Source organism: Myxine glutinosa, unplaced genomic scaffold, assembly GCF_964187855.1.
Source record: "Myxine glutinosa unplaced genomic scaffold, kmMyxGlut1.1 SCAFFOLD_1376, whole genome shotgun sequence".
Lineage (NCBI taxonomy): Eukaryota > Metazoa > Chordata > Myxini > Myxiniformes > Myxinidae > Myxine > Myxine glutinosa.
In genome coordinates this window covers 50001-64129 of record NW_027617471.1, presented here as the reverse complement: position 1 = coordinate 64129, position 14129 = coordinate 50001, and the positions used below count along the sequence as shown (strand labels likewise).

Here is a 14129-nt window from a genome sequence, read left to right as displayed (position 1 = left end):
CCTCAAAAACATTTACGATTTTGTCGAACCACGGACTCTACCATTTGGTGAAGTTTCGTGAAGATCCGTTTGAAATTGTGACCTGTAGGCAAGTATAAGTGAGCGGAAAGACAAACACACAAACTGGGGAGTGATCAACATACTTGTTTAAAAAAACTTTTTGCCTCGTAACAAACGGTCTCAAATGCAATACCCTCCACTCTGGCAAGAGTAATAATAAAGCCATGTTTAAATGACGAGTACACCCGCTCACTATGGGAGTGGCAAAGAAGGGTCATTCCTCTTTTGGGTATAAAGACAACAGACTATCGATCTATGGTCGGGTCTCAAAAACAGCATCATATTCATATTAATGTCCCATACTCGAGGCAGCGGAAATATTTGGCAACGATGTTGTTCCACAATGTGTGCAGGGTGCCAGCGATAGCTTGCCTCCTCTTTGTGAAGAACACCGTGGGATCTTTAATGTGCTACAACTAATTCCGACAAACGGATGACCAGTTTAACATCGATCCGAGGGACGGCCCACACATTGATGAATCACCCTGCTATGAAACACATGCCTATGAAATATATGGCATGCAGATGCATATGCATGCCTATGAAACACAAGAATGACAGTTTATAGCTGGGCTGATATTCAAACCCAGGCGAGGCAGCTCACATCAACGACTGTAAGATATCTCATGGGAACTAAAAAGGAGGAAATAATTGGGATAATAAATAAATAGAGCAACACCACCCATAATGTCGTCACGCAATTATAGCAATACCCGACTTGCGTCGCCTCAACTCACACTTACGTTGCTTTATAAGCCAAACCTTTTATTCTCGAACGTTTTTAGAACTTACAAGACTGATACAAATGCCATACTACATCGCAAAGTACTGTTACATTTGCAGAGGGTAGGCAGTGATAAGTTTCATACAGGTAGAATGTGTAGGTAATATGCTCCAACTGTCGTGAAGAAGAAGAAACCCAATGTAATAAGTAGGAAAATTGTGTGGACTGGACTGCCGTATGAGCTTGTATCTTCGTCCCCATTACAGGGGTGGGGCTTGTTAATTAGTGAGGGATTATGGGTAAATTAATTCCCTGTAAGTAATGGCCTCTGTAATTTACTCCTCTATTCCTTTTGACACAGCACTACAAACTATGGTCAAGCCACACAATTGACACCCTAATTAATAACGCTAAATAAAAACTAACCGGAAGCCAGGCATGAAGCACTACCGCAGATTACCCCGACTTGATGAGCACACAGGACAGGCAGGGCCATGAGCCAAGCCCCGAAGGTCAGTGATTGGTCCAGGATTTGATTGGCACAAGGACTGGTAAGAAGGGACTCACCGATTGGAAAAGCAGGCACGGATGACGTCAGAGCCACGCGTACAAAGTAGGTGGAACGGTGGACATTCTTCCTTCTCGGTTTGGGTCTGGTGGTGAACAAAAGTGTGCCGACGTCTCCTCTTGCGCCTTCTCCTTTTAGAGTTTGTTGGTGAACAGTCGCATTTTGGTCTCTCTCAGCATCACACTTTTATCTCTCGCCACATTGACGTCCTTCTGGTTCTTCTCTTTTTGTGGAACTCATCGTGAACGGTCGGTCGTGTTAGGACATCTTGCTCATGGTCGTGAGAAGGAAGAGCTGCGGTTTTCCCAAGCAGGAACGACAGTGGACAGGCGCTGCCTGCTCGCTGCAGCTCGACGAGGCCAGGAGTGAACGGACCGGGCAGCGAGGCCTGGTTACCCGACCATGCGCTGCGCGCCAACGAACGTGCGTTTTCCCGCCAAAGCATCGGACGATTTCTGCCGAGATTTCGGAGACGCTCAGAGTTAAGTGCACACAGACATATATATTTTCAGTTATTTTATCCCTCGTCTGTATTCGAGTGTGTGTGTGGGGGCGCTCCAATTTAGGAACTTCATTTATCATGTATTTTCTTTGTTACTGGCATTTCCTTCATTTGACTTGTTTATTTATACATTTTACATCCTGTGTCATTTGAGTTGATTTCATGCAGGGTCGAGGACATCGGGTGGACTCGTGCACGTAAGCGCACCTCGCATTCCTCCCCCCCCCCCCCCCCCCCAGACGACGTCTTGACATTGACCAATATGCCCACATTATTACATCATTACACATACAGCACTTGTGCCATGTTTGATATAAATCCATTTCGCTGTTCTCAAATATTACATTCATATCTGACATGACGGATGAGCTCACCAAAATTCACAAAATCACCAAATTTCTCACATTTGATACCAAAATATAATCAGTTCATCTTTGCATCATTATGTATACGTATACCAAATTTGGGCAAAATCCCATCACCGATTCACAAGTTTGAACAGTGACAGATTTTTTACTTAACGGGACCTCTGACCTTTGACCTCGTGACCCCAAAATCGAATCAGTTCATCTTTAACTCATTATATATACCTGCACCAAGTTTGACTAAGACCTCTTCAGCCCTAATCAAGTTAACGTGGCAATGAAATCCTATCACGAACAGATGCACGGACATACGGATGGTCATACGGACAGAAGGACATACGGATGGACAACCTGAAAACATAATGCCTTTGTCGGCGGAGCCATAAAAATTGTATTGATTTTCGTCCTTTTGATAATCGTCGCACTTTTCAGGAACGCATCACCGATGCAAACCGAGCAATTACTGCAAAAAGGTAATTGAAATGTCTTGCTTACCACGACCCGCCCCACATCGTACTCTTTATAATCATCACTGGAAGTACTCGCGTCATCTTCTGCATCACAGAGCGAAGATACCTGAAAGCTGGGGCTGACAGCAACAATATCATCTTCACTTAGACGGAGAGAAGATCCTGGAAAGAAGAGGCAAAATATAAAACAGATATTGTGACAGAAAAAGAACAATGGACAGAATATCACAGTGTTCAGATGTGTGTGCAATATGGAAATGAGATCAATTTCATCAATTAGTCTTTGTCTTCTTCTTTGCCAGCCAGATGTTCACATTCCATATCTTTTTGTAAGAGGTCAAGGGCTCAGGTCATGCAGAATTGACCCAAGTTTTTCAGGAACTGGTTGGCGACGCTTGTCATGATTGTAGTGGGTAAAGGATACATGATTGTAGTGGAGATATTTAATGTCTCCAAACTAATGCTACCAGACAGAATACCCAGCACAAGTTCCATCAGAGGGACTGTGAAGCACCATTTGATTTTATGGAACAGATGGAATCGCTAGGAAGGACATTGATCGTCTTCAATCCCAACTGCTTTCCACAGTTGGAAGCGAGGGGAAGCTGACATTTCTTGCATCAACCCTTTGTTGGACCAAAAAAGCCAAAAACAGTCCGACACAGGGCCTCACGAGCAAGACTAGCTCTTTATTGGACAGTGCACGGTCAGTATGAGAAGCAAAGCAGACCGCACATTTCGGAGGTAAATTCAGTACGTCTGTACAGCCCTGTTGGACACAGTACAATTCATAAATGGATGATTCTCTCCAGGAAAAGGATAAAGGAATAATGGTGGAAAAAACACACACAAATGCATGTGAATCAGTGTTGGACAACAACAAAGAAGGCAAATTTACGTTTGAGGATGGATATTAATGGGATGTATATTTTAGAATTAGCCAAAGCAGTCTTCTTCCATGTTCATATTTAGCACAAACAAGACTGTGGAGCACCAAGCATCAATGGCTGAGAAGGCAGATGTACTGATGCAGTGATCTCTGCTGGTTCGGGGAGGAATTTGGAATTTGCCCAGAGTGCCAGTGACAGCTCCCCTACTCTTTGCGAAGGACACCATGTGATCTTTAACATTCACCACCTCATGCCGACAGATGAGACACCCCGTTTAACCACCATCTCACGTCATCCATCCTCCTGACCATGATCTTTATGAACCGCATTAACCCTTCCCAACCCAAACCTATTACTTGCTTCCTTTCAGCGTTTCCTCCACCTCACTGATCATGTCGTTTTATATTTTCATTGAAATCGATTTGCTCTCTCACCATCATCTGGTACCGTCTACAATCCAGAGGTTGCCTCTTACGGAACGCCATTCAAATGTTTATCCAGCAGCTGTATCTTTAACTTCCTCATCTATTCCATCATCTTGTAAATGTGGAATAAAATATGTCAATGATGATGTCATAGGTGCCTCCATTGTGACGTCATAATTCGACAAGTACAAAACTTCATCTGATCAAGATGAAATTTCTTGAGCATAATCTTGGAATAAATTAGTTTAGAAAACAAAGATGACGTCATCAGTCACGTGGTTCGGCCGACATATTTGTTCAAAATAGCCGATAAAAAAAAGTATATTCCGGTGAGTCCTCGGTCTCTGACCGATTTTTCATTTGTCTGTCTGTCTGTCTGTTTGTTTGTTTGTTTGTCCACACAGAATAAATATGATGTACTCTGCAACTTTTGGTCTGATTGACGGGAAATTTTCACCATAGGTGCAACTCCACCTGCAGAATTTTGTAGTATGATGTCATAGGTCACTTGATACGGGCGCCATCTTGGAAAAATCGAAAAGAATTGCACCTCCATCTCCGAAAGCGCTGCATTGAAAAAATTGAGACATGGCTCATTGTAAAGAACTCTCCATGTGAAATAAAATTTGTTAAAGATGATGTCATAGGTGCCTCCATCATGACATCGTCGACAAGTCCAAAACTTCATCCAATCAAGATGAAATTTCCTGAGCATCATCTGGAGATAAATTGGTGGAGAAAATTAAAAAAAAGATGTCATCATCGTCACGTGGTTCGGCCGCCATATTTATTTTACCACAAAAGCCTCAAAAACCACTGAAAACACATCTGGGCGAGGGTCTGCAATCTCTGATTGCTCTTTCTAGCTGTATTTTGTGTTCTAGTTGTATTTCACTAAATTTATTTGGTAAAAAGATTAATTCTCAAAACTCACCAGTTAGCGGCTCTTCCTCAACAGATTCATTTATCACTTTAGGCTCAGCATTCCTGCAGAAAATAAAGATTTTGTAAAGCTGTCATTAAATAAATGTCACAAATAAGAAACAATGTGAGAATAAAAATGCAGTCAGGCAGGTGAAAATCTGCCTGCATCAGGTATTTCTGTTTTCTAAATTTAGACAGCAAACAACACCACGACACTGTGCTACCCTACCAAGGGTCACAGTTGACAATGATGCCAAGAAGTGTCAAGTGGGAAAGACGATGTGAAGATCACCAAAGAGTATTTTTTTAAACCACACTTTTTCTTTCCCCTTCATGTTGCAAGCACCTACACTCACATCTGAGCTGTCGAGCCTGGGTTTGAATCCCAGAGAGTTCCAAAGGATAATTATACAGGGTTATAAAGGGTAATTCTTACGGGTTTATTTCTCTCCGTGTTGTTTCTGAGGCCTCATAGGCCTCCGGTGTACATGAACCACTGCAAGTTACCAGCGTTGGTGCTGTGGTTACGTGAGTGGGTGTACGTGTGCATATTTGGAGATGCGAGTGTTTCCTGAGAAAAAGAAAACAAGACTGACAGTCTACCAGGGGTGTAGCCATTGTAATCAAATTTATGCTTTAGAAACCTTCAGACTTAACCTTTGAAACCCTCTTGAATTACCCTCAAGAACTCTTTCGAATTACACTTTAGAACTCTTTATAATTACACTTTAGAAACCTTTAGAATTGCTTTTTTAAATCTCAGATCCGAATCTTCACCAAAATTTCATCATTTCATCCTTGTCACACACCCGACCTCTCCATCAAATTTTCCGATTCCGACCACAAATTATTGAGATATCCTGTTCACAGACAAACAAACAAATAGACAGACAGGGGTAAAAAAAATATAGATATATAAACACCTTTAGAGGCCATTTTTCCCCGCAAAGCCGGGGTTGGCCTTTTTCGGGAACCGTGGTTGTTGTTGTTTTTCGGTCCCCCTTTTGAAGCAATGTTTTACGGCCGGATGCCCTTCCTGACGCCAACCCTTTTTGCCGCCTTTAACGACAAACAGGGAATTACGAGTGAATTGGTACTCAATTTGCCGACCCCGGAAGGATGAGAGGCTGAGTCAACCCCCTGGCGTTAATTCAGCGATCGACCGGGATTCGAACCCAGGATCGTAGGATCCTAAGCCGGCACCCTAGCCGCTAGCCCAACACCAGGGTTGGACAGACAGGGGTGACAACAACATAACCTATGCCCAGCGTTGGTGGCAGAGCGGATCTCAACTGAACCCTTAGCTTTGACAAACTGGAAAGACATATGGCACGATTCAAGTCAAACGCACTCGGACCTGGAACCGGAAGTTCACGTTTATTTTGTTCAAAACTTGCCCTGCTGTCCTACAACATGTTCACACACTCTATCCCATGCTCTTCCATGAGACTCCATTTTGCAGAGAAACTCGAAGAATGGAAGATGTAAAAAAAAGAAAAAAAGGAGTGCCGGTTACCTTAAAAATTCCACCGGATGATTTTCCTTGAACCAGGTGTGGTTCCCAATCTCCTGCAAAACAATGGATGTGTTGGAATCAAATATAAACACGATCAGGAAACACCTCCACTGGTGAGCAATTGCATTGTGATCCACAATAGAGGAGGTCAGCAATCCCAGCATGTGTGAACATTCTTGTTCATGCAAATAAAATACTGCAGTTGAAAACTGTATCAATCCCTCACCGTCATAGTGAGCCTCTCCATTGGATCCTTCCGAAGCATCGCAGTCAGAAGCGAAACCAATGTTTCCCTTCCAAAGGTTGGTGGACTGTTTCCCACATTGAAGTCAGTCGTGTCATGTGACGTCTGCAAAGAAGCAAAATAAATGCATTTGTGACCGAATCCGAAACAATCGTTGCAATCGAATCCTAACATTTGCATAAAAAGCATATTCCAAAAAAGCACTAACTGATGCCATAACCAAGGTTTGACTCAAAACTAATAAAAAAATTTCATTCATCAAATAAGTTATGGTGGACAACACAAAAGTTTTTTCTTAGCTGAAAAAGAAACGCTCTCATCTCAATAATTGGATATTAAGTAAAGTATATGTGGGTTTATTCGACCTCGGGCGAGCGAAGCGATGAGAAGGCTGCTTATTCTTGATACAGTGCCTTGAGAAAGTGTTCACACCCTTTGACTTTTTTCTAATATCTTGTTGTGTTACAGGCTGAATTTAAAATGGATGACAACGATATTTCTTTTGTCACTGATCGACACATAATACGGTATTTTCCAGTGTATTAATCGCGTATATTTATCTGCAAAAAAAGTTAAAAGTGGGGAGTGTAGTTAATACACAGATATAGAAAAAAAAAAAGTCTCAAAAACAATCAATGCTGAATTAAATTTTATTCCAATTGTCACACATATGCCAGAAGATCTACATTCTTCATATCGGGGAATGTTTAGAGCTCCAGGGCCGGGTTTACAATGGCTCCTATGATGCCTCTGTGACAGGCCCCATTCAGAAGGGGTCCATAATGACCAAGATATAAATACAACAACAACAACATGCATTTTAAGGCCATTTTCCCTGCTAGATCGGGGGTTAGCCTTGTGGTCCCTGTGACAATCTTCTCCATTTTGCCCAATTTTCTGCATCTCCCCTTGTTAACCCCCTTGCCAGCATTTCTTCTTCAACCATCTTTAGCCAAGTCTTTCTCGGTCTTCCCCGTCCTCTACTTCCTTCTACATTAATTTCCATCACTCTTCTCAACCAGTCACATTCATCCTTCCTCAACACATGACCAAACCATCTCAACCTGTTCCTCTTCACAGCATCAATCACAGGCTCTATTCCCATCATCTTTCGCAATTCATCATTTGTCTTCCTCTCTCTCAACGATACGATACTCCGCACATCCATCGAACCATTCGCATTTCCACCCTTTCCAGCCTTCGTTGCTGCTCTACGTTCATTGCCCATGTCTCGCTCCCAGAAATCAGAACACTTCTCACACACGCAGCATACACCTCCCCCGTCAGCTTCAACGACACTCCCCTCCTCATCAGCACGCCACTCATTTCCCGAAACTTCTTCCATGCACATCTCACTCCAGCAACCGTTGCCGAGTTTGATCCACCTTCTCCATTCAGCATGTCTCCGAGGTAGCAAAATGTTTTCACACCTTCCAGCTTCACGCCATCTCCAAGATTCAACTCAACATTTCCTCCATCTGCAGCTCCCTCTGTGCACACCTTACATTTGAATGTAGCTGCCACACTGGTTAATGACCCTCTCAGACCACTACATTTTTGATGAACCCACTCAGCGCACAATGTACATTGAATGGAGTTCACTCCGACACCGTTCCTGCACACAGCACATGGCCACTTCCCTGTTCTTTCCACCTCATCACATGATTTATCACTTGCCATCACCTTCGCCTTTCCGATATTCACCTTCAGACGTTTTGTCTCCATGCATTCCTTCCACTTGTTCATTTTTTCCTTCAGTCCATTCATACTTTCCGCAATCAACACCAGATCATCTGCATACAACAACTCCCACGGTAAACCCTCCTTTACGTTCTGAGCCAGCACCTCCATCACATCTACAAATAGTCGTGGACTTATTACCGACCCCTGATGCACTCCCGCCTTCACCTCAAACTCACCACTGTTCCCGTCCTTCGTCCTTACAGCTGTGGGCGCTCTTTTGTACATTGCCATCACGACTCTGATCAACCATTCCTCCACTCCTAACTTCCTCAATGCCCATGTCAATACTTTGCGTCGAACCCTGTCGAATGCTTTCTCCAGATCAACAAACCCAAGAAACAACTTCTTCCTCTTTTCCATGTACTTCTCCTGCTTGGCGGGAACAGGGCCTGACTGAATCCATCGAAGTCCTTTCCAAGGGTGTGGTGCTGACCGGGTCGACGTGGTGTGGTGCTGACCGGGCCAACGTGGTGTGGTGCTGACCAGGCTTGCCTATCCGGATGAAGATTGAAGAGCGTGGACAACGTGAAAAAGCCCGACCGAATCGTACAGCGTACTGCGAATCGTACAAAATCGTACAGCCTGACCGAATATCGTCGCTTCGTGGCTGCTTCCGCCACCGAAATCCAGCGCGGCTTGGCGATTTTGCCCCTGTTTGGAGAACACCCAGTGAGGCCTTCATCGGGGCCAAGCGAGCAAGGCTTCCGCCGCTGAAATCCAGCACGGCTTGGGCGATTTTCCCCTTGTTTGGAGAACACCCAGCGAGGCCTTAATCGGAGTCGAGTGAGCAAGGGCGTATCAGGGCCTGGTTCGCGCCATTGACCGAGTGGTTCGCACCAACCGGAGCTGTTTGCGGATGACGTTTTGATGTCCTTGGACTTCGCGCTGGGCCGACATGGTGTGGTGCTGACTGGGCCTCCACAGCTGTGGTGCTGACGCTGCCCCCCCCCTCCCAGAATTTCCATGTTTTAAACGTTTCCGGGTGTGTACCCTGGTTTAGGATAGGTACACGGTATCCCTGCGCTTCGTAGGAGGCGACTGAGAGGGTTGGCGTCAGGAAGGGCATCCGGCCATAAAAACATTGCCTCAAAAAGAGAACCTATATATATATATACAGTCACATGAAAAAGTAAGTACACCCCATGTAAAGTTTTGACTTTTTCAACATACTTCAACATACAGCTATTTGATCTTCATTTCAACAATATTGACAGATAAAGGTGATATAATATAACAAATATCAGGAAACATTTACATTTTGAAGTCCATTGTATAATTTAAATAAACATAAATGCAAATTTTGCATGGGGAAAAAGTAAGTACACCCTTGGCTCTTATAGTTGTTATATCCCCCTTTGGCAGAAACAACCTGAAGTAGGCGTTTCTTTTAACGTCTACCAGTCTCTGACATCGACGAGGAGAAATTTTTGCCCACCCCTTCATGCAGAATTCATTCCGCTGTGCGATGTTTGAGGGGTTTCTTGCATGCACAGCTCGTTTGAAATCCCCCCACAACATCTCGATGGGATTTAGATCCGGGTTTTGACTTGGCCATTCCAGAACGCTCCATTTCTTTATTTTCAGCCATTCCTTGGTGGATTCACTGGTATATTTAGGGTCATTGTCATGTTGCATGGTCCACATTCAGTTGCGCTTCAACTTTCTGACAGATGGCCTCACATTATCCTCAAGCACCCTCTGGAACAATGAAGAATTCATCATGGATTCTATGATGGTGAGCTGCCCAGGCCCTGATGCAGCAAAGCTGCCCCAAACCATAATATTTCCACCACCATGCTTTATAGTTGGTATCAGGTTCTTGTGGTCAAATGCTGTCTTTGGTTTTCGCCAAACATGTCTTCTGCTACTGTGGCCAAATAGCTCTACCTTTGACTCATCTGTCCAGAGCACATTGTTCCAGAAGTGCTGGTCTTTGCCTCGGTGTTCATTGGCAAACTTTAGTCTTGCCCTGATGTTCTTTCTGGACAGCAAAGGTTTCCTCCTGGCACATCTCCCATATAGATCAAATTTGTGCAGCCTCTTTCTGAAGGTAGACTCGTGCACTTTGACATCCACAGTGGCAAGAGCTACCTGTAGGTCCCATGATGACATTCTGGTGTTCTTAGAGACTTCTTTCAGCATCTTGCTGTCTGCTCTCGGGCTGAACTTGCTGGGGCGGCCTGGCCTGAACAAGTTGGCAGTTGTTTGGAATCTTCTCCACTTGTAGATGATCTTCCGGACAGTCGAATGATTGATTTAAAATTGTTTGGAGATCTTCTTGAATCCCTTCCCAGACTTGTAGGCATCTATAACCTTCTTTCTGAAGGCCTGAGAGCTTTTTTGATCGAGGCATGGTGACGCCGCACACTTCAACAACACAGAGCAAACCAAACTAAATGTCTGAGGTATCAATAAGACAGGTTCCTCCAAGATCCTCTCTAACGATGTTCTAATCATTTGCACCCGAGCTGGTGCACCTGATTCTAATTTTAGGTATTTGAAGTCGTGATAAATGTAGGGGTGTACTTACTTTTTCCACATGTGAAATTTGCATTTATGTTTATTTAAATTATACAATGGACTACAAAATGTAAATGTTTCCTGATATTTGTTATATTATATCACCTTTATCTCTCAATAATGTTGAAATGAAGATTAAATAGCTGTATGTTGAAAAAGACAAAACTTTACATGGGGTGTACTTACTTTTTCACATGACTGTATGTGTGTGTGTGTGTGTGTATATATATATATATATATATATATATATATATATATATATATATATACACATATATATATATATATATACTGTATACATATATACATACATACATACATACATATATATATATATATATATATATATATATATATATATATATACATACATATATACATATATATATATATATATATATATATATATATATACATATATATATGTATGTATATATGTATGTATATATATATATATATATATATATATATAATATATATATATACATACATATATATATATTCATTTATTTTGTATAGCGCTTTTCATGAAGCCCAAAGGCGCTTTGACAGAGTGCAAAACATAATGCATAACAAAACATGAAAACAACAATTGCAAAAAGACAAGAATCAATAGGGAAATATTTAAAGCAAAAGAAGGGAGAAGGAGAAGTGATCGTCAGGGGTTAAATGCTGTGGGTAGAATGTTGAATGCAGTGCTGAACAGGTGGGTCTTGAGTGATGTTTTGAATGTGGTGAGTGAGGAGGAGTCTCTGCTGGTGTGAGGTTGTGAGTTCCAGAGGGTGGGAGCAGCGATGGAGAAGGCCCTGTCCCCCCAGGATCTGCATTTGGTCCGGATGGGGGGGGTCAGGAGGTTGGTACCAGCAGAGCGGAGGTTGCAGGTGGGAGTGTGTCTGGAGAGGAGGTCAGCCAGGTAGGATGGGGCCAGGTTATGGAGGGCTTTGTAGGTCAAGAGGAGGATTTTGTACTGGATTCTCTGGGAGATGGGGAGCCAGTGAAGCTTGTAAAGGACGGGGGTGATGTGGTCACGGGTCCGGGAATGGGTGAGTAGACGGGCAGCGGAGTTCTGAATGTATTGGAGTTTATTGGTGATTGTTGAGGGTGAACCATAGAGGAGGCCATTGCAGTCGTCCAGACGGGAGGTGATGAAGGCGTGGATGAGGGTTTCTGCAGCCGTGGAGGAGAGGGATGAGCGAAGACGGACGATGTTTTTCAGGTGAAAGAAGGCTGTCTTTGTGATCTGTTTAGTGTATTTGTCGAAGGAGAGGGTTTGGTCAAAGATGACGCCAAGATTCCGGATGAGAGGGGAGGTGGATACTGGGATACCGTCGATGTTGAGGGCAAAGTTATGGGTGGATTTTGTGAGCGTTTTTGGGCCAATGATGATAATTTCAGATTTATCACAGTTAAGTTTGAGGAAGTTGATTTGAAGCCAGGATTTTATTTCAGAGATGCAGTTTGTCAGGATAGAGTGGGTGTCGGTGGAGACGGACTTGGTGGAGATGAAAAGCTGGATGTCATCGGCGAAGCAGTGGAATTGGAGACCATGACGGCGGATTAAGTGACCGAGGGGGGACAGGTAAAGATGAAGAGGAGGGGGCCAAGAACTGAACCTTGGGGGACACCTTGGGGGAGGGGAGCAGTGGGGGATTTGCAGTTATTGATGGAGATGAACTGGCGTCTGTCAGAGAGGTATGATTTAATCCAAGAGAGGGCAGTGCCGGTAACGTTAAAGGTGGATTCAAGTCGGGTGAGGAGGATGGTGTGATCGATGGTGTCAAAGGCAGCGCTGAGGTCGAGGAGGACGAGAATGTTGAGGTTGCCAGCGTCAGAGGAGAGGAGAAGGTCGTTGGTGATTTTGAGGAGAGCAGTTTCAGTACTGTAGTTGGAGCGGAATCTGGATTGGAATGTTTCATACAGGTTATTGGCAGAGAGGTGATGTTTGAGTTGAGCGGCTACAGCATGTTCCAAAACTTTTGACAGAAAGGGTAGGTTGGAAATGGGTCTGAAGTTATTTAGGGTGTCAGGGTTTAGACCAGGTATTTTTAGAATGGGGGTAAGAGCAGCAATTTTGAGGGATGGTGGGACGATGCCTGTAGACAGGGAGGAGTTTATTGTTGCAATGATAAGTGGAGAGAGAGCAGGGAGGGAGGCCTTGACAAAGCTGGAGGGGATGGGGTCAAGAGTGCAGGTGGCAGTTTTCATTCCAATGAGGAGATCAGAGAGGTCAGTAGGGGAGATTGGGGTGAACCAAGACAGGGGATGGCAGGACAAGGGGGGGCAGGTGGTTGGAGGGGGAGCAGGTGCGGCGGTGGTCAAGCTGTTGTAGATGTTGTCAATTTTGTGTTGGAAGAAAGAGAGGAAGGAGATGCAGTTGTCTACTGTGAATGACTGGGTGGTGGTGTTCAGGGGGCGGAGGAGTTTGTTTATTGTCGAGAAGAGTGATTTTGGGTTTCCGGAGCCAGAGTGGATAATTTGAGAGTAGTAGGCGGAGCGGGCGTGGGAGAGGACATCTTTGTAGTGTTGTAGGTGGTCCTTGTAGGCTTGGGAGTGAACTGTGAGACCTGTTTTATTGCGGAGTCTTTCAAGTTGGCGAGCACGAGTTTTCATCAGGCGGGGTTCAGGGGTAAACCAGGGAGCAGAATGGGTGAAAGAAACTGTTTTGGTTTTTACAGGCGCAAGCTGGTCAAGGCAGGAGGAGAGAGTGTGGTTGTAGTCGTCAGTGAGGTCGGAAGGGGTGTGGAGGTCAACGAAGGGAGAAGTGGACATTTTTTCAGAGAGGGTGGATGAGAATGAGGTAGGTGAAAGAGCGTTTAGCTTACGGAAGTTGATAGTGTGATAATGCCTTGGTGCTGGGGTGGGGATGTTGATGGTCATAGTGATGGGTAAGTGGTCAGAGAGGGTGAGGTCGGAGCCAGAGAGATGGTGCAAAATTAATCCAGTGGAGCAGACAAGGTCCAAAATGTGACCACGGATATGCATGCGTAGGAAAGTTGACATGTTGAGTGAGGTTAAAGCAGGTGAGTAAATCAGTGAAGTCAGTGGTTATTGTGGAGTCAGTGGAGTCCATGTGGATATTGAAATCACCAAGGAGGAGGATTGAGGGGGAGAGGGAACATAGCTGGGTCAGAAAGTAGGAGAAGTCAGACAGGAATAATGGGTGTGGTTTGGGAGGGCG

At 44.2% G+C, this 14129-nt stretch overlaps 1 protein-coding gene across 1 annotated transcript in view; it reads right to left on the bottom strand.

Moving 5' to 3' along the window:
• The window catches only part of LOC137416275 (uncharacterized), a 91836-nt gene that overhangs the window by 49117 nt on the left and 28590 nt on the right, over positions 1–14129 (bottom strand). Inside the window, exons 3-6 of the mRNA XM_078769136.1 lie at positions 6671–6793; positions 6445–6497; positions 4939–4991; positions 2715–2851 (exon numbers count right to left, since the gene is read on the bottom strand). Of these exons, the coding sequence (XP_078625262.1) occupies positions 2715–2851; positions 4939–4991; positions 6445–6497; positions 6671–6793 (366 nt within the window). The remainder of the gene's footprint in view (positions 1–2714; positions 2852–4938; positions 4992–6444; positions 6498–6670; positions 6794–14129) is intronic.